Genomic DNA, 20,460 nt, shown 5'->3' with positions numbered 1-20,460 from the left:
AGCTCTTTCTGTACACCTGTGTTTCCATGACTGTCGCACGTGGGATCGCTGGGACGTAAGACATCTGCTGACTTGATGTGAAATCACCAAACCACTTTCCAGCGTGCCGCGACCCTTTCTGTTCCCCTCAGACGTGGTGTTACCGGCTTTCTAATCTGCATTCTCACGTGTGTGGCCTCTCACTGTGGTTTTAATTTGCGTTTCCCTGATGTCCGGTGATGTTGAGTACTTACTCGGACTAACGTAAAGCCATTGGTTGTCTTCCTGTGTGAAAGATCTGCTCAGGCCGTTTGCCCGTTTGTGACTGGTATTCTGGCTCCTCATTCTTGACTGCAGGAGGCCCCCTTCCCCACCTTGCTGAGCCAGCCTTACCTGGTGGAATGAGGCCTTTGTTCCTGCCCAGGGTCTCAGGGTGAGTGCGGGGGCTCCTGGCCCTGTGGGGGCCGTGTTCCTGTGCTCCCATCCCCTCGTGTGTCTGCCCACAGCACCCCCATCCCCCGACCTGCCGCTTCCCTCCTGTCCCAGCTGGCCCTCACTCTGGGCTTTGCCAGCGCCGCTGTGCTCTGAAGCCCTTCCCAGGCCTTGTGTGGGTCTGTTTGCAGGGGTGGTCACAGGAGCCTGTGGGGTGGGGTCCTGTGCTCACCCCTCGGGGGGTCATCTGCTGGAGCCCCATTCTCCACGCTGGCAGGCATTTGTGCTTTTCCCACCCAGAGCCTGGGGCCTGGTCAGAGGGAGGGCTGGCGGGCTGCCACCGGTCCCGTTGCTTGAGCTTCTCATTCACGCTCTCTGAGATGCTCTGGAATTTGAGAAAACTGGTAAAGAAATCAAAGCAGGAAGTTCGGCCTGAGGGTGGCAGGGAGTCTCTGCTGGAGCTGGGTCCAGGGCGCTCTGGGCCTCTGTGTGGGGTGTGGGTGGGCACCAGGCGTGGCCAGCCTGTGGGGTCTTGGGGCCCATCCTGGCCCTGGGGAGGCCTGTGGGGACGGCCCCCAGAGCTCCCGTTCCCCCCCACTCCCCAGGCTTCCCCACGTGCTGCTGAGGCAGGACTCCGGCAGGTTTTTTAGAATTTTATTTTATGGGAACAGGCGGTTACGGCTCCCCAAGTGCTGTAGAAGTTAATGTGATTGCCTCCCTGTGCCTGTGCTCATTTTTATAATTTTTTATTTTATGAAACAGGACAGGGAGCTTAGTGACTTATTACTATTCATTTCGTTTCAATGCAGTAAATATTGATTCAGTTGGGGGTTTTCAATTTAAACCACTCGGCGATTATATAAAATATTACTGGCCTCTGAAATTATGCTTACCGATCCCTTTGGCTGCTCATTAAGGAAGGAGTGCAATTTTTAGATCCCTTTTGCCTTCATCATTCTAATAAATGGGCTGAGATACGGTTTTGCACGGAAGGTGCCACAGAAGCTGCTAGCAGGGGCTTGACAGCGTGGATGCAACTCTTAATTTGGAAGTTGTTTCAAAGTGTGCTGTGGTTATTTATTTATTTCTCTGTTTGTTTGAGGCAGGCAGGCCTTTCGGCTTTGTGAGTGGAGTCCTTGGCAGTGCCCATGGCAGCAGGGCTGAGCTGGCATCCCCCCGAGCCTGCCTACCTGCCACCTTCTCCAGGTGTGGCCGAGGGCCAGACCCCTCCTGCCGCCTTGGCCTTGGTGGTTTGGGGTAGGGAAGAGGGAGGAGAGCCAGTCTTGCCAGGCCCTGAGCTAGCCTGAATCCACACCGAGGCTGAGATGTCCCTGAGGGACACCTCTGATCCTCTGGGACTTTTTCCTGGAGATCTTAGACCCCAGCCCTCACTGGCAGGCAGGGCAGATCTGGGCCAGGACACAGGACCCTGAGGAGGGAGCCCCTGGGGCCAGGGTGCCTTCTTCCTTTGCTGTTCTGACCAGCAGGACGTGCGTGCGGTCAGGTGCCCACACAGGTGTGGGTGCGAGGTGAGGCCCTCCCCAGGCCCCTCTGTCATCAGTCCCTTGGGAGCTGAGCATCAAGCCGGCAGTGGCTCTGGGTCCAGGTCTGTTTACTGGCTCCGTTCCTGTCCCCACGGGTGGGCAGCTCTTGGCAGGGAGTTCAGGATGGTCCTGTGGTCAGTGCTGCAGAGGGTCAGGGCCAGTGTGTCCTGGACTGAGGGTCCAGATGGTGGCGGATAAGGTGGACCAGGGCCCTGGGAGTGGCCTGATGCTGAGGCCCTGGTGGGAGGAGGGAGGTGGCCGCCACCGGATCCCCCTCACTGGGCCAGTCCGTGGTGTGTATCCCCTGACTGTGGTGTTTTCAGTGGGTGGCTGGTGAGGAGGGGGTGCCTGGAGGCCACCAAGGCCAGCCCACTCCTACCCCCCGCAGGCTCTGCCGCCCGACCTGGGCCTGCTGGTCCCTGCATCACTGTGCCTCTTAGGCCTTCACCCTTTGGTCCCATGCACGTCTGTCTTTTCCTTCTTGTTTCTCCTCTCTATCCCCTCTCTGCACGCATGTGTCCAGCTCTCTGTAGTGTGCCCTCTTTCTGCTTTCACTCCTTCTCTGCCCTCCTCCCCAGGGATATAAGCCACACTCAGGTGCTGCACCTGGTGCACCAGGTGGAGGCAATGCGCCTATGGGGTGGGCTGCCAGAAACACGGTGGCCGAGGGCTTCCTAGCAAAGAGGGAGGCCAAAAGGAGTAGGTGCTGTGAGTGGAGTCCAAGCCAGGCCCAGGGCCAGGGGTGTCCTGTGCCTGCAGGACTGAGGGAGTCATGCCCTGTTGTGCTCCTTCTCTAGGGCCCACCCTGCACCCGGCCTCACAGCCCTGCACGGCCTCTGCCTCCCCTGCCCCAGGGGGCAGCTCTGCTCAGTCCACCCCATCCGTGCGGTGAGAGCATGGTCTGCTGGGCAACGGTGGCAGAGGGACCCATGAGTCCAGGACAGGGGGGTCCTCTCTGTACCACTGTGACCATGCATGGCTCCAGGCTGGGCTGGCCTGAGGAGCTGGTGATGGGGCATGTACCCCGAGCCGGGTGTGTCACACTGCTTCTCCAGCTGTGGGGCTCAAGACGCTGCTTTGCCCTTTCGGGCTGGCTCCTGTGGGGTCATACGGGTGTGAGCCTCGCCCAGGCCCGGCTGTGAATGGCCGTCCCTGTCCCTGTTGTGGGCAAGCCCTTGGGACAGGATGCAGGAGCTCCCTGGTGAGATGCTGCTGCCACCTCGGTGGAACCGCAGTCCACAGCGTGGCTCCCTGTGGGTCGGCAGTGGCATCGCAGGGACAGGCTGCAGGGAGCGTCTGGTGACAAATCCGGAGGGAGCCTTCCTTCAGTTTGCACAAGGACCTTTGGGGAGGGAGCTCAAGGGCCCCCAGGGTTTCCTGTGAGATCCGTGGAATTCCCCTCAGCCTGGGGAGGGCGGAGCCCCCCGTGCCTGGGCCCTCCTGCCCCATCTGCCCAGCCATGGACGTGCGTGTGTCTGCCAGTTGGTGCCTGGGCTCCCTGGAGGGAGGGTCAAGCACGGACATTCCTGGAAACTGAAAAACCACCCCGACAGGAAGAAATAAAATGTCCTTGTCACCCGGCGCTACCTGGGTGCCTTACACAGTTAAACGCCATTTTAAATACCACTTTACCTTGGTTTTAGAGGTGGTCGTAAAGTGTCATTTACGTAGTCAATATTTATTTATTTATTTTGAGACGGAGTCTTGCTTTGTCGCCCAGGCTGGAGTGCAGTAGTGCAGTCTCAGCTCACTGCAGGCTCTGCCTCCTGGGCCCAAGCAATTCTCCCACCTCAGCCTCCGGAGTAGCTGGGATTACAGGCGCCCACCACCACTCACGGCTAATTGTTGTATTTTTAGTAGAGACAGGGTTTCACCATGTTGGCCAGGCTGGTTTCAAACTCCTGACCTCAAGTGATCCGCCTGTCTTGGCCTCCCAAAGCGCTGGGATTACAGGCGTGAGCCACTGCACCCGGCCTCAGTATCTTATTTAACTCCTCGAGTATATCAATCTATATCAATCCTCCAGCCAGATCTCACCCCAAAACATGATGAACCTCTCAGGGCTGGGCTGAGTATCTGGCAGATGGACAAGGGTGGCGCGTTGCACTCAGGACCCGGGAACCCTTCCAGAACAATAGGCGCTGTGGTAGCTGCGGCATCTGCCTACCTCGTCCCAGGGCCCCACTGGGGAGGAGGCTGGCAGCAGGTTCTCTGGGCTGGGCCTGGGTGGTCACTGCAGTTGGCATGTGGACAGTGCCTGACGGAGGACTGAGGCCCCCACAGGGGACAGGAGTGTTCAGGAGAGCTGGGCCTGTTGGGGGTGGGAGTCCCTAGCCTGGCTGGCCCCAACCCTGGCCTCCCTACCTCCTTTCTATTATATTGCTATGTGGGCCCTCAGAGGTGGGACTGTGGGTGAGACTCCTACAGGGTCCAGGCCCCGGGGGGCCTCCCAGCTGCTGAGCACTGTGCAGCCCCACCCACCTGCTGGGGAGGCTCTCACCTTCCTCATGGCCCCCTTCCCCCCCACCGCCCCTGCCCCATCCCCAGCACCTGCTAGGGCCCTGCGTGTCAGGTGCCTGCTGGGCGTGGTTAGGAACCACGGGTGTCTAAGGGTGTTTCCCTGGAACCATGTGGCCTGGAGTGTGGGTGTGGGCTGCAGTTCCAGAGACCCGTGGCTCAGGGACAGGCCCAGGGACCACGGTGGATAGGATGCACCCACCACTTTCCTGACTTTCCTGCAAGTCAGCAAGGGTCCCGCTGCCCCATCCACTCCCCAGAGTCAGGCGCGGTTTAATTTGCAGTTGGATGTCTGCTAAGATTGCGTCCACTTCCCAAGTCAGCACTTAATTGGCAAGGCGCTTGATTTAACAGCGTGGGAGCCTCCACCGGAAAAATGGCTTGAATAAATCACCTCCTGACGCCAGAAAATAGATATAATCTCAGCATTAACTACATTAATAGTAGCAGGAGCCGAATTAAGAAAGCCATAAAGCATAGGCGGACGGGCATAAATTATGGCCCAGCTCAGTACCCTCAGTGCTCTGGCTTGCGCGGGGCGGTCCTGGGGCGGGACAGGGGCGGGGCGCCCCCTTCCCAGCTGAGGCCGCTTCCAGCCGGCTCCTCCCCTGGCCAGGGTGGTGGGCGGGGCCAGGCGGTGGTGGGTGGGGCTCCGTGGCCCAGCCGCGGTGGGAGGGCGCATCCCCCCAAAGGCTGGCTGAGGGGCCCCAGCTCCCTCCTTTCCACTGACTGCGTGTCTTCCAGGACTCCCCCACCCCACCCTACCCAGCTTCTTGGAGCCAGGCCCTGGCCGAGCCCTTCCCACCTGGGGCGTCCGCTGCCCAGTGGGTACTAGCAGTCATGGGGAGTGGCAGAGCAAGGAGAGGATTCAGTTAGGGCACAGGTACAAGACCCAGCTCCAACCTTTCTCTGGTGTCTGCAGCCTAGAAGGCTCCCTGCAGGCAATGACATTTGGCCAGGTGGTCACAAGCTGATCCCCACCCAGGCCCCACCTCGCTCCTCTCATTGCTGGTTACTTAGGCCCTCCCCAGAGAAGTGCCTTCATCTGGATGAACAGTCCTGGGGGTCAGCGCTGCCACCGGCTTGGGGGACAGAGGGGGCATGGACTGCTGGCCCTTCTGGGCCTTGTCAGCATCAGCAGCCACGGGCAGAAACGTGGACAGCGGAGCAGAGGAGGGTGCCATCCAGGCTTAACGTTAATTCTTGGTCAAGTTCAACATGGTTTGTGTTCCCTATTTGCTTGTCTCCAGCTGGCTTGTTTCTTATGGATTCGTGGAACTCCAAGTGTTCAGGGTCGGGGGTCGCCTTTTTGTCATTTTCCTCACTTTGAATTTCGTGAGGATGTTTGCAGAAGTTTTTACTTTTCTGTGCACTTAAATCTGTCAGTCTCTTGAGATTTTATGTATTGATGTGCTTAGAACAGCCTTTCCTACCTAAGATGGCATGAGTTCTGGAAGCTTCCCTCCGGCCCTTCCCACTCATGTCTACCCCATGAGCACCTGCTTTTCTGTTCTCTGCCTACCTCGATTGGCTTTGCCTGTTCCTGAGCTTCGTGGTGATGGGGCCGTGTAGCAGGTGCCATTCTGTGTGTGAGCTCCGTGGTGATGGGGCCGTGTAGCAGGTGCAGTTCTGTGTGTGAGCCCTGTGGTGATGGGGCCGTGTAGCAGGTGCTGTTCTGTGTGTGAGCTTCGTGGTGATGGGGTCGCGTAGCGGGTGCTGTTCTGTGTGTGAGCTTCGTGGTGATGGGGCCGTGTAGCAGGTGCTGTTCTGTGTGTGAGCCCTGTGGTGATGGGGCCGTGTAGCAGGTGCTGTTCTGTGTGTGAGCTTCGTGGTGATGGGGCCGTGTAGCAGGTGCCATTCTGTATCTGAGCTTCGTGGTGATGGGGTCGTGTAGCAGGTGCCGTTCTGTGTGTGAGCTTCGTGGTGATGGGGTCGCGTAGCGGGTGCTGTTCTGTGTGTGAGCCCTGTGGTGATGGGGCCGTGTAGTGGGTGCCATTCTGTATCTGAGCTTCGTGGTGATGGGGCCGTGTAGCAGGTGCCGTTCTGTGTGTGAGCTTCGTGGTGATGGGGCCGTGTAGCAGGTGCTGTTCTGTGTGTGAGCTTCCTGGTGATGGGGTTGTATAGCGGGTGCTGTTTTGTGTGTGAGCTTCGTGGTGGTGGGGTCGTGTAGCAGGTGCTGTTCTGTGTCTGACTTCTTTTGTTCATCACTTTTCATGGACCGAATTGTGTCCCCCACCAAGTTCATAGATTGAAACCCTAACCCCCAATGTGACTACATTTGGGGATGGGGTCTTCAAACAGGTAATTGAGGTTAAATAGGATTATAGTGTTTGGCCCTGATCCACTAGGACTAATGTCCTTACAAGAATAAAAAGTGCCACCAGGGGCACATGCCCAGAGGAAAAGCCACGGGAGGACATTGCAGGCCAGGAAGGGAGATCCCACCAGGAACCAGCCTTGCCAGTGCCTCGATGTAGGCACCCCAGCCGTGTGAGAAAGTGTGTTTCTGTTGTCGTAGCCGCCCAGTGCAGAGCATTCCATGGCAGCAGCCACGCAGCCGTAGGCGCCCACGTTTGTCACTCCGCTGCAGTGCCGTGCCTGGCGGGAACCCGTTCTTTTTCCCTGCTGTGTGGTGTTCTGTGCTATGGATACGCCACGTGTGTCCATCTTGCGGTTGATGGGTGGGTATCTGGGGTCTCTCCCATCCTTGCCAGTTATGAAGCTGCTGTCTTGGGTGTGTCTCTGGGTGCCTGGTAGCTCTCATTTCTGTGGAGTTGCTGCCTCAGAGGGTGATGGACACTGAGCTTTGGAAGCTGAGGCCAGAGCATGTCCCAGGTAGCTGTCCCAGCCTGCCAGTAGCAGCATGTGAGCGTTGCGGCCGGCCCATGGCCTTGGCCAGGATTCGCAGGCCCGTGTCTCCTGTTCTCGCCATGCTGGGGGGTGTGAGGCCTCACGCCCATCCCGCTGGCTGGCATTGCTGGGCATCTTTTTCTTCACTCAGGTCTCGTGGTGGTGCTGTCTTTGCTGTAAAGGGCCTCTTTGGGTGCTGGCCTGTTTTTGTGTGATTTGCCTTTTGGCTGATTTGCGGGAGTTCGTTTTTGTTGCGGATGTCTTCCGCCCCACACGTCTGCTTACAGCCGCGGGCCTGCTCTTCCACGGCGTCTGGTTTTTCAGCCTTTTATGAGTTAGTGCTCTTCGTGTCCTGTTTAAGAAATATTTGTCTACCCCAGGTTCATGTTTTCTTCTAGAAGCTTGGCTATTTTAGCTTTTACGTTTTAAGCCTGAGGCTTCTTGAATTAATTTTTACTTGTGGTCTGAGGTAGGGGCCAAAGTCCTTTTGTCTCCCCATGGAGACACATGTATTGAAATGAGACCCTGACCCACTCAGGTGCAGGGGCGACTGCATCACTCGGGTGAGCAGATGTATGGGCTGTTCCCAGACTCCCCATCCTCACTGATGACCCACTTGTCTGTGCCCTTCGTTATTCTTGAATGCTTACTCTTCCAGATCACCTTAGAAACACTGGGCCGGGTTCTCGGCCTCACCAAGGAACCAGCCTCCAAATCATAGATTTGCATTTTCTTCTTCTTATGATTTCAGCCACACACACAAACACCTCAGATCCCCGGCCCCGCCTGTCTCCCCCGTTCTCAGCACCAGGGGGACCCACGCTCCGTAACTTGCACGTGTTGGCCCGGCGCATCTGCTGTAGGATTTTTCCTGAGTTATTTTAGGGTGTTTCTGGCTTTTCTTCTTTGTACGTTCCAACTGGTGTTTGCCGGCGTCTTGCTAAGCTTTTGGTTTTCACACATCTTTGCTTCATAATCGGTTCTGGTTACCCCTCTGAAGTGAGTGGGTTTTTATTGTGCGTTTCCTGTGGTTTTTGCAGATACTGCTGTCCTTGCGAGGGCCGCATGAAGTTTGCTGAGGTCACCACCCCTTTCCAGGGAGCTGAGCCGGATTTGCTGTGTGGACTTCGGAGGGGCTGTCCCAGGGTCTGGGGGTGGGGGGATGTCTGCTGTGAGTCTCTTTAGACAGCAGTGACCTGAGGGGTCCTTGAGGGCCTAGGCAGGATTCCTGGCCAGCCTCCCCTCAGTAGCCGGCACAGACAGAGTGGGTCCTGGGCCGATGACCCAGCCCAAAGGGTGGCACAGGTGCAGAGGGTTGCAGGCCCGCCAAGGACAGCTGCACCTGGCCGCCTGGCACCTCTGCCGGACGAGCTGAACTCGGCACTCCGGGGCCACGAAGTCCCACTAATACTTGTTTTTTGCAGCTGACATACAAAACACCAATAGCTTCAGCTGAAATGGACTTTTAAAAGTGTCATTTTACGGAGAATTTTACTTTCCATCTTGTTGTTTATTAGGCTCTTAAAGGGAAAGCTTGTAATGCATCCATTGATCGAAATACCAATTGAATAGATGTGAGCACATAAAATACATAAAATAGTCCCAGCCCCTCATAGTGGAGCACGACGTTTGTAACGGAGGCAGTGTAATTAGTATTGCCCCCTGCCACCCAGCCAGGCTGCAGAGGCGCCCCCGAATCCTTCTTATTCATTACTGGGGTGAGACGGGGCAGGGCTGGCCCTCAGAAGGGCCAGTGCCCAGTGAGGAAGTCCTCAGGTGTCACAACAGAGCCTCCGCCCCACGAGTCAGCCCAGGGGCCCGGGGAGCCAGCCCTGCTCAGCCTCAGCTGGACCAGTCGCACTCAAGGCCGTCCCTGTCCTCATGGGGCCCCCAAACAAGGCTGCTGTCCCTAAGGCTACATGGATCTTTCCTCTCATGGCGCCCTGGCCTGTGGTGCAGGAGTCTCAGCTCCCACCCAGGCCTATAACCCTGCCTGCCTGCTGGAGGTGTATCCTGGAAAGCTGAGCGGCTGGCCGGTCTCTGCAGGCCCCCGTACTGGGAGGTAGATGCTGTGGGGGTGACAGCGGGAGACTAGAGAGCCCATCTGGCCATGGCACCGGAGCCCCTGCTGAACAGCAGCTACTGCCCTGGGTACCTGGAGGCCCCTTGGAGCTGGTGAGGGCCCCATGGTCTGGGTATAGGGGTTTGGAGGACAGGGGGCCAGGCTTGTGAGGAGTAAGTTAGAGGAGGGTCCTTTCTGTGAGATCAGGTGGCCGTAGCCATTGTGAGGCCTGCGTGGCCACCACGTAGTCAGATTTCAGCCCTGGCAGCCACAGGCCCTTGAACACTTAGCCCTGCCCCTGAGATCATGGGAGCAGGGTCCAGGAGCCGGGAGCCCGCCTAGCACCCCCACTGCACGCCTCTGGTCTGTCTGGCCTGAGCGCCCCTCCCTGCCGGCCCAGCTTGGGCACCTCCCCCGAGGGACTCTGTCGTCCTCCTCCAGAACTCAGGACATTCTGTGAGTGCCTGTCCAGTAGAACCACCTCCCCTGCATTGCCCCAGCCTGGGGCCCTCTCCAGGCGAGGGCCCCATGTATCCTGGCCAACCCACTCGGGGGCCGCAGCGGCTCAGCACCAGGAGAAGCTGGGAGGGAGGCTTCCAGCCAGTCCCACGCGCGCACACCCATGGACACACACGCATGCTCGCCCTCCTGAGCCAGCACTGTGATGAGGGTGTCAGCGTTTCCAGTGGAAAGCCCCACTTAAGCAGTTTAGTGCCTGTCACGGCGCGGCTCTGCCTGACCTACTTGGGGATTCGCTGCGGCGCCGCCTCCCCCGGCCGCTCCTCTTCTGCTGACTTCGCACTCCCCGCTCGGGCTCCAAGCTTCGAAAAATTGTGCTCCATTTCCTGAAAAATGCTTCCCCGGTTGTTTTCTGTGTCTCAGCTGGCCTGCCTGTCTACTGCACGTTGCCACTGGCCTGGGTGGCCTGGCCAGGGGCTGCTGGGTCCCCGGCTCACACACGGATGCAACCCCAGCCGAGGAGGCCCTGACGGTGTCCCTGTGGCCCGGTGCCTGCTCCTGTGGTCCTGCCTCTTCTGGCTGCTAGGGCCGGGCCAAGACCTCACTCAGCCCTCGGCCTCTCCTGCCGTCACCATACTTGTGCCCCCAAGGGTCTTTCCACGTCTGCATGTTGCACGTCCCCGTGTCACCTCCGTAGCAGCCTGGCCATCATCCTGGGGAGACAGGGATGGGCTCGCCCTTCTCGGAGCTCTCAGGGCACGCATTCTGACCGTGCCTCCCTCCTTGAGCCCCGCTGCTCCCTTTGTTCTCAGAGAGCCCATCTTGCCCCAGCCCGCATTCCCAGTGCCTGGCCCTTGCTGCCTGAGCCCGCTCTTTGCATCTGCTGACCAAGTCCTAGCAGTCACCTCCCTGCCACAGGTCTCCTTCCTGAGTGTCTGTAACTGACCAGGGCCTCCTGACCCTTCCTCATCCCACGCTCCTCCTAAGAGGTCCTGGGAGCCCCAGGGTGGCACACACTTGGGTGTGTTCTCGCAACACACATTTACAGAGCCCCCTGCGTGCCCGGCACATCCGCAAGGCCAGGGGTGCAACAGTGGTATCTGCAGATACGGCCCCTGTGCTCATTTTCCCCAGTGGTAAGCAGGGCCAGCCTCCCCAGTGCTGTGACATCTGCACTTGGCCTCAGGCCTGCCCTGGGATCTGGACAGAGACAGCATGTGCAAAGACCTGGTGCCAGGAGTGAGCACGGCGCTTTCCAGAAACCAGAACTTCCCCGGGGGACTGGAGTTCTAGGCTGGAGGGAGGCTGCATGGGGGCTGTGGCCAGCAGGACCTGAGTACCTGGTCATCTTGAGAACAAAGGGACCCACTGCAGGGTCTTGGCAGGGACTTGATCAGATGTGTGCAGTTTTCAAACCAGCTGGCAGGGTGGGATGGGTGCAGCCCCCCCTTTCAGCTGTGAACCAGGGTGGAGACCCAGCTGGCTCAGTGCCGGCCTGGGGCTCTGCGTGGCGTGTTCAGGGCCTGGGCACTGTCTCAGAGCAGGGCTTCTGTCAGTGGTGAGGCTGAGGGCCCTGGGCAGGGGGTCCGAGTGGAAGCTGATGAGGCCCCTCATGGGGAGAACTGCTGACCGACACTGGCTGCAGGGCCTGGCTGTGGGAGCAGGAGGGCCAGCTGGGGCTGGAGTGTGTTTAACAGACAAGACTGGAGCTGGATTGGCAGCAGCCGGAGGTGCAGGGTGAGAACACGAGGGTCTTGGAGGGTCCCCATCGTACTTGTCTGCCTTCAGTTTCCCTTCCAGGGTCTGATGTCCCCTCGCCGGCTCCACCCTTTGGCGGTGCTTGGCAGGAAGAAAACTTCAAATCCCAGCCCTCCCTGCTGTGGAGCCCCTGGCAGGTCTGGAGGGTCTGGGAGCGGCTCTCCCCTCTGCTGGCCTCGCCTCTCCCGCCCCTGGTCACACAGTGACCTCTCTGTTCCCAGGTCTTTCCTCAAGCACAGACACAACCTCACAGAGTTCTCAGGGGCTCACGTGGGGTGGGATGTCACCGAGGCTGGCATGGGAACTTCGGGGAGGGTAGGGAGGGAAGGATGCTGAGAGGCTGCTATGGGGAAGGAGCCCCTGGTTCCCGTCAGCGGCTCTCCTCCAGATAAGGGTCTCTGGCCCCACTGTGGTCTGTGTCGGCCTTTGTGCAGCCGCTGGTCGCACCACTGGGCCCGGGAGCTGGGTTGGGAGGATGCTCCAGAGAGGCCCGGCCTTCCCAGAGCTGCCTGCAATCTGGCCTAGGCCTCGAACCCCTGGCCACATGACCCGAGGCCTTGGAAGACCCTGTTGAACAAGCCACAGAGCCTCAGGGAGGGTGTCCTGGGCAGCATGTGTCTGAAGGTGCTGTGGGACTGGGCAATTGCAAGACACAGCTTCCGGGCTTAAAAGCTGCCTGGTTGCGGCCTGGACCCTTGAGTCCCTCCAGTGTGTGTCTGGCCAGGGCATCCTGGGGGCTGGGCTGCTTCCTGGATCTCTAGGGTGGAGGAGGCCTCCCCCAGTCCCCTCACCACCTCTGCCTGAGTCGAGAGCGGGCCCCTTCCCCAGCCTTCCTGCCATGCCAGTGTGCCAGTCACGCTGACTGCCAGGCTCAGCACTCTCTGATTGGTCTCGGAGCTGGGTCCCATGGCATGGAGACACTGCAGGCAGTGCCCATGGCAGGGAGCAGGGCCTGAAAGGTCCCGGGTGCTCAGAGGGCTGGACTCGCCCGAGGAGCCGCTTTGGTTTGTCAGATGTGTTTCTGCTGAGCTGGGGCTTCTGCTGCTGGGAGCGCAAGTGCTGAGGCTGTCACCCTGGGGGCAGGCAGTGCACGGGGCCTGCTTGCTGTGCATGCACTGCCCTGACTGTGAGGCCACTGATCTGGCCCACGTGTGTGTGCGCATCTGTGCCCAGGAGCAATGACATGGCCTGCGGTGAGGCCCCTCTCAGCCTGCACGGCCCACATGACATGGCGAGGGGGCTGCTCTGACCTGCCATGGGCAGTGCCCTCAGGGAGTGGGTAGAGCATGGATGTCCAGGGTTGGTTCTCAAAGCCCTTGCGTGGGCCACTCAGCAGCAGTGGCCCAGGCCGGGGCTTGCAGGCCCAGAAGCCTGGCAGCTGGCAGGCTGTGCGTGGGCATGCCTTGTGGATGCCGGCAGGGGATGCGCCAGGTTTGCCCCTGGGCTTTCAGGAAAACCAAGACCTCAGAGCGAGCCTCTCTCCCATCTTGCCCAGGCCCCCAGCACCACTGAAGTCCTGGGGACAGGCGAGAGGAGTCCCTGAGGATTGAGGGCCAGAGGTCCACCCGGCCCCCACTGTTGCTACCTGTGCCTAGCGGGGCTGGCGGCACTCAGCGGGTCTGAGGGGCCCAGGCTGAGGCAGGACAGGGGCTTTCAGAGAAAGGAGGGCCTGGGCTCATCCCTCTGGGCACCCGTGGTGCCCCTTGCCAGCCTGGACAGCCTCTGGCCTGGAAGTTTCTGGCTACTTCTGAGGCGGTACTGCACAGACAGCTTCTTTATACACCTACTTTTGTGGTGTGTGTGTCTTTCTCCCCATTACTGCTGCTTTTCATTTAAAATGTTATCTCCCCCTCCTGGCCTTTGTGCCCCCCCCAGGGGGGAGAGGGGAGGCCCAGCCTCGCCCTGGTGTAGTCAAGGTTATGGTGATAAATCCTGGGGCATTGTCACTTCTATTCGGAGTAAATTGGCTGGCCGCTTTCGGGCTGAAGGAAAGATAATTTGCTGTAGTATTTCAAATGGATTAGAAATGGATTTGAAGGGAAAGTTCATGCCTCCCATTACAAAGGCGAGAAAGAAGACTATCTTAAGGCACTGTTCCCTCCCTGGCCTTCATTATCCATGCTTAATACCTTTCCTATTTTCCAGCGTTAATGAAATTTCCTGGCGGCGTGGGCCTGCCGGACGGATGGGAGAGGCCTTTAGATCTGCAGCTCCCGTTGCAGAAAAGGAATTACAGAGCCTTCCGTGAGGGCAGACGCGCGCTCCGGGTCCTTGGCCCTGCTATTATCTCATTAATTTCATCCCCCTTCTCAATGCAGTTCGTTTCCAAAGGCCGTCCTCTCCATTAGGGTCACAATTTACTGGAGTGCTGTGACACCCACGGCCGTGAAAAGCTACAAGGCCCTTGCCCCACGCCCTCCCAGCACCCTCCTGCTGCAGGTTCCAAAGCCAGCCAGGCAGCCAGGGTGAGGGCAGGGGTGAGGGCACGGGTGAGGGCAACCCCAGACAGCTCTCCGTCAGCCCCGCCAACCTGTGCAGGCCCGAGGTTCTGCCACAGCATCTTCCCAGGATGCAGCTTCTTGGAATGAGGCTCTTGGGCTAGGTGTGCTGAGCACCGGGAAGCGCCCTGCCCCATTCCCGGGAGGCCCTGGGCTCCCAGGCTGTGGTGGGCAGTGGGGGGCTGGGAACATTCCCAGACATGGAGAGCGGGTGCAGATCCCGGGACAGTTCAGCAGGGCCTGCCACGTCTCCATTCTGCCCAGATCCTCTTAACGTCCTCTGGGTGTTCTCACACTCCAGTAAGGTGTTTTTTTAGGAGGGAAGAGAAGGGGACAAGCTAATTGTTCGTGTTCATCCATAAGAATGAGCGGGGGCGGCTGGGCGCAGTGGCTCATGACTGTAATCCCAGCACTTTGGGAGGCCAAGGTGGTCGGATCACCTGAGGTCAGGAGTTCGAGACCAGCTTGGCCAACAGGGTGAAACCCCATCTCTACTAAAAATACAAAAATTAGCTGGGCGTGTTGGCACATGCCTGTAATCCCAGCTACTCTGGAGGCTGAGGCAGGAGAATCTCTTGAACCTGGGAGGTGGAGGTTGTAGTGAGCCGAGATCGTACCGTTGCACTCTAGCCTGGGCCACAAGAGTGAAACTCCGTCTCAAAAAAACAAAAAATAAGAATGAGCGGGGGCATAGCTGCTGTAGCGCCCAGCCAGACCGAGCTCCCGAGACAGAGCTGAGGGGCAGCCCTGGTGGGTGGGGTGGTCCTGGAAACTTCCAGTGCCTCCTGACCCCCAGAGGTGCTGCTGCCTCTGCCCCACGGGCCCTTCCCTGGGCCTGGCCAGCTGTGGCTGCCCCTGGGAGGGGAGCAGGTGCTGCAGCCCAGGCCTCGCCCTCCCTCCAGGTGCCTTTGGAGAGCCACACAGTGATTGGGTGGTGGCCCGTCCCCATGTGAGCCTCAGTCAGGGGGACACTCCTGCAGGTGAGTCCTTGCACACCTGGGTTCTGGGCCTCCCTCCCAACCATCTCCTCAGGGCGTCCTGGCTGGACCCGGGCGGAGGGCTGGGTTGGCTCTGCTGCCTGCTCGTCCTTCCTGCTTTGTGGTGGCCAGAGTTGAACCCAGCCTGTGCTGTGTGCGGGGTCGGGCATGCAGGAGTGGTTGCTTCCCCCGAGAGTGCAGCCTTACCATCTACTCACTGGAGCCTGTGGGGAGGCAGGGAGCTGGGGGCTCCCAGGAGCAAGTCCAGGCTGGCCCTGAGCAGCCTTTCCGGGGCAAGGACCACAGTTAGCTCTGGCCCCGGTTGTATGATGGCCAGAGGCTCTGTGAGTGGCTGGAGCTGCGGTGGGGGGTGCACCCTGGCCACCAGCTCCCTCACCCTCCCAATGGTGAGACCCCTGAGGCCTGTGGGTACTGTGGGGCTGGTGTAGGGCCGGTGTAGGGCCCTGGGTTCAGCCTGACTGGGATTTGGGGTCGAGCTGAGTGTCCCCCAGGCAGTGGCCGTAGCTCCTGTGGAAGGTCAGAACCTGCCTCTGAGCCCCCAGGCTGATCGGGGGTTCTCCAGCTGAGAGGCTGGTGCAGGAGGTCCTGCCTGGCCTGGCCCTCCCTCCAGGCCTGGTGCCAGGATAAGCTGAAGGTACAGGCCATCCACCTCCCAGAGGCCAGGGCTGCACTGGGACCCCAGGGTCTGATGAGAGCCTGGAGGTCTGAGTCTGGCTGGCAGGATGCCTACCCTCCACCCCTCTGGCCCAGACAGTGCCCGGCTGGGGGTTGGGGAGCAGTTGGAGTGTGCAGGGCACAGACAGGATAGGTGGGAGGTGGGGGCCAGCAGACCACTCAGCACTGCCAAGCCCCTTGGTGGGCTCTTTCCCGCCAAGATTGGTGTTTGTGAACTTGAATTTTAATTAAAGGAAACTGGGTTAAGTGCTCTGGCTGCCGTGCTTGTACTTACACTGCAGCTCCAATCCCCGGTGCCAGGCTCTCTCTGCTCCCATTCTGTCTCTAATGGGCCCTTGGAGGCCCCCGGCTGCTGAGAATTACCCCAGCTTGCGGGCAGAGGGACCAAGGCCCAGAGGGGTTGCGGGGCTGAGTGGTGGGGATGGCGGCTGAACCCGACAGCAGGGCTGCTCCATCCCCAGTACCGCCATGTCTGTTGGCTCCTCGTGGGTGGCTTTGATGGATATGCTGCTGTCCCCCTGCACCTGCCCCATCCAGCCAGACAAGTGAGCCCCACCTTCATGCATGCTGCAGGCCTGGGTCTAGGGGGCACCCCACCCTGGCCCAGACCAGCTGGAAAAGGGTGTCCTGCAGCTGTGGATGGGTTGGGGGGCTCAGGTACTCCATAGCAGAGAGGGCTGTGTAGCTGCAGGGCCATGGGGACCGGTGTGGCATGGGGAGCATAGAGCAGGGGCACAGCCCTGTGCCAGGCCTAAGCTGCCCTTCCTCACCTTCCACTTGACTGGTCCCTTTGCTGCCTGCGTACCCATGGCTACCCAAAAATGTCTTGCCCAGATTTGCTGGGGGCGCGGTATCCACCTCAAGGGTCATGGCAGCTTGAGCAGAGCGTGAGCTCATGTGGAATCAAGCTCAATTTGCATGAGCTAATCACTGCTGAAGTGCACCCTGGCAGCCCCTATGCCTGGCAGAGGCCCACCCTGGCAGAGGCCTATGCCAGGCCCTGAGCCCCCCACCTTGGGAGCTGCTTGCCCGCGGGTCCGCAGGGCTGTGGGTGTGACTGGCAGCTGCAGGGAGGTGCCTCTGGAGTGCAGCTCAGGCCCCTCCTGTCTTACTCTGCCCCTTGGCTTCCCGGAGGCTGTGGAGTATCTGGCAGGAGTGGGGGCTGCCAGGGCTCAGGGCCTGTTGGCCTAGGTCTCTTCCTCTAGCCAGGGTCATCGGCTCAGCTAACTCCAGGGGCTGTCGCGGCCTCTTCAGCCCTTGGACTTGAGGCAACATCAGCATTTCCCTCAAACAGCCTGCCTGGCCCAGGGTCTGTGAGGCTGTCCCCGTGCACTCTCAGTGCAGGGCTCTCTGAGCTGTGGATGAAGGGGAGGCAGGACAGGGTGGAGGAGAAGAAGAGGCAGGGTAGCCTGCTGACCCTATGGTGTCTGTGGTCCTGAAGGCCAGGGTGGTGTGTGCCGGGGCCACATTGGTAGAAATAGCCCCAGCCTTGAAGCAGACTCAAGGGAGCCTCAGCCCAGGTGCCAAGGGCCAGGTGTGCTTCTCACCAACACACGGACACCTTGCAGCCCCTCTGCCCTGCAGCCCCAGGGACCCTTACCCCGCAGCACACAGCCAGGTGGTCAGGGCCCAGGGGTGGTTATGTCCACGGGAGAGGTGTGCACTGGAGGAGGATGCTGCCCCCTCACCGTGGCTTCTAGGGGCGCATGAGTTCCCAGCCTCATGGGTGGGGTCGGGGGCGCCACCTCCTGGGACTCCTTGTCAGTGTTCCCTATGACAGCCAAAATGTCCCTGAGGTGGGGATTGGGGGCCAGAAGGGGACAGAGGTCTCTTGGCAGCTGGGCCAATGGCCCGTGGTCACCCCAGCTGGAGTGTGTACCCACCGCAAGCGCTGTTCCCTGTCCCCCTTGGGAGGCCAGGCCTGGACTCGGCCCCTGGCACTGACCATCAGAGCTGTAGTCTGTCCTGGGGCCAGGTTTGACGTGCATTTCCTGTCTCTGCAGGTCCCTGGTGCTGAACCGCCTGCGTCCAGTTGCCAGCGGGGGTGGGAAAGCCCAACCGAGCTCCCCTCGGTGGCGGAGCAAAGGCTACCGCTGCATCGGAGGGGTCCTCTACAAGGTATCTGCCAACAAGCTCTCCAAGACCTCCGGCCAGCCCGGCGATGCGGGCAGCAGGCCCCTCCTCCGCACAGGTGAGAGGTGAGGGCGGGGGCGCTGGGAGGTGACACCGACCGGCCAGCGTGTGGTGGGCACTGCAGGCCAGACCCCCTAACCTCCAACATGCTGTGGCTGCTCTGGGCCTTGGCCCAGGCCCCTGTCTTGGGGAGGAGGTCAGGGGCCTCGTGCTCCCAGGGAGCCCGTCCAAACAAGCACTTCCCAAATGGGCCATGTCCCAGCCTGGGAGTTAATTTCACTCTTCCATACACCCAGCGCCTTCGTAGCCATCCCTAGTGAGACCGACAGGGCAGCCGGAGAATGGAGGGTGCCAGGAGGCCTTCCTCTGCCATCCCCCAGGAAGGGCCCTGCAGTGGCACCCACCTCTCGTGGCTGAGTGGCCCCTGATTTTCTGTGGGGTGGGGGAGAGTTGCTCACAAGCGCCGTGTTTCGCTTTTGGAAAAAGGATGAGGCCAGGTACGGCAAACACGCCCGGGCGAGCGCACACCTGGGGCCGCAGCGCCCATAATCGCATTGGCGACGCCTCGACAACTGTGTCTGGAGGCAGCCGGCGCCGCCACCTCGTGCCCTCCCAGCCCAGGGAAACAGGCTCAGGAGAAGGAAATGCTTTGGATTCGCTTATCCTACAAATTAACTAGAAAAATATTTTGGTTTCAGTCCAATTTTACCCCCTTTCTTGTCCATCAAAAAAAAAAGAGGGAGATTGCAGGTGGTGCTGGTATTGCAGAGGCTGGGCTGTGCTGGCTCTCTGACCTGCCTGGGGCCTGGAGAGAGAACAGGTTCAGCCCCTGGAGGAGGTGGACTCCGAGGGCAGGGTCTGCGGGGGTCAGAGGAGAGGCAGGAAACTACCTCCCTGGAAGCCAGCCTCACTGGCCACCCTGCCTGGCTGTGTTCCTAGCGTCCATCTCTGGGCTCCAGGGGCTTCCGGGCTGTTTCCTGGGCAGAGTCGCTGGGAGCAGCACGGGGGCCCTGGCACCTGCCTCACAGGGCTCTGAGCCACACTGTGGCTGGCCAGTGCCCGTGACCATGCCTGCCGGCTGGTGGCTGGGGCTGGGGGGCCCTGGTGAACAGGGCAGGAATAAGTCCCCACTCGCTGAGGATCTGGTGAGAAGCCCTGGGTCCCTTCCTGGGCACTGTGTCACCCCTGTGTGTGCCTCCGCTTCCCCACTCGTACCTTCAGGGACTGGGCTGTGAGATTTGTGCGTGTGGCCTCATCTCTGCTACACCCCAGGTGCTCAGTGCAGGAGCTGGCTCAGAACATGGGGGCCTTGGTGAGGCTCCGCCCCTGGGGGATGCTGCCGTGGGTTGGGGGACAGGCCCTCCTGTCACCCAGCAGGGCCTTCTCTGGTTACGTCTGATCCTCTGACTCTGGAGCTTGGTGGCCTGTGGGGCTACACACAGCTGTTTGTATCATGGAGGGCAGGGGCCTCGGGCTCCTCTCCAGGAGTCATTTCCCTGAGTGAAGTATAAGCCCCTGGCCAGTCTCTGGCACAGCAGGTCCCAGGCGCCTGTGGCCGTCCACCAGCCACCAGCCATGTGGGCCAACAGGGACCCTGACCAGTGGAACTCCCAGGGCCGGCAGCAGGTGCTCTGAGGACATGGCGCTTGACCCCCAGGGACAAAGCCATGAGATGCCTCTGCTCGTGCCGGGTGGTCCCACCTTCCCCTGGGCCTCCTTGGCAGAGGCCAAGCCCCACATTGGCTGGCACTGCCCTGAGTGCACTGACCCTGCAGGCACGGTCCTGGCGCTGGCTTTCCTCTATGGTCCTAGAGGCAGTGGGCAGAGCAGCCGGGCTGATCCCTCTGCCCAGGGAAGGGCGCCCCGAGCCCTCACCTGCCTGCCTGGGTGGGAGGGTGCCCTGCACCTCCCATGGATGCTGCCTCTGACGTCCCTAGTGCAGGGAGAGGCACGGGCTGAACACCAGTGAAGATTCCTGGGGCCCACAGTTGTAAATACGCAGACTCGTGTCCAGTCAGGCAGTCAGGGAGGCCTTTCTCATGAGCTGAAAACAGAGGGGCTCAGAAGGGACAGGAGCAGCAAGAGCATCCTGAGGCGGCCATGCAGAGGCCTGGGCGGGAGTGTGCGGGAGTGCGAGGCATCGCAGGACCCTGTGCACAGCCAGCAGGGGGATGAGATGGGTTGGGGGCAGGCGGGGTCTGCCTGGCACCACTGCACCCCCATTCAGAAAGCTCCCGGTAGTCGTGATAATAGTACTGACTGAGGTTAATAATTAAGTGGCCAAGACAGCAGCCATGGAGACCATGACGTCCTGACATCCCCACGAGCCCCGGGTGGCCAGGATAGGCAGCTAAGGCTGCTCCTGGCAGTCAGTCTGCAGGCCCTGCCCTGCTCTGCAGAAGCCGGAGCCAGGGAGGGGATGCCTACTGCGCTTTCCAGAGCCAGAGCCCATCCCAGGGACCCACCCACTCAGGGAGTGGCCCCCACCACAGCAGCTGCATCCCACTCCCTGCACAGTGCCAAGGCTGGCCCCGCCTCTTCACCCCAGGTCACGG

The 20,460-nt window shown here is 60.2% G+C and overlaps 1 protein-coding gene across 1 annotated transcript in view; it reads left to right on the top strand.

Annotated features, from left to right (window-relative positions):
- Positions 1-20,460, top strand: part of ZC3H3 (zinc finger CCCH-type containing 3) — a 102,469-nt gene that overhangs the window by 46,162 nt on the left and 35,847 nt on the right. The window contains exon 5 of the mRNA XM_030795191.1: positions 17,776-17,963. Coding sequence (XP_030651051.1) covers positions 17,776-17,963 — 188 coding nt within the window. The remainder of the gene's footprint in view (positions 1-17,775; positions 17,964-20,460) is intronic.

The sequence above is a fragment of the Nomascus leucogenys genome, chromosome 16, assembly GCF_006542625.1.
Source record: "Nomascus leucogenys isolate Asia chromosome 16, Asia_NLE_v1, whole genome shotgun sequence".
NCBI lineage: Eukaryota > Metazoa > Chordata > Mammalia > Primates > Hylobatidae > Nomascus > Nomascus leucogenys.
This window is presented reverse-complemented; position numbering and strand designations above follow the sequence as displayed.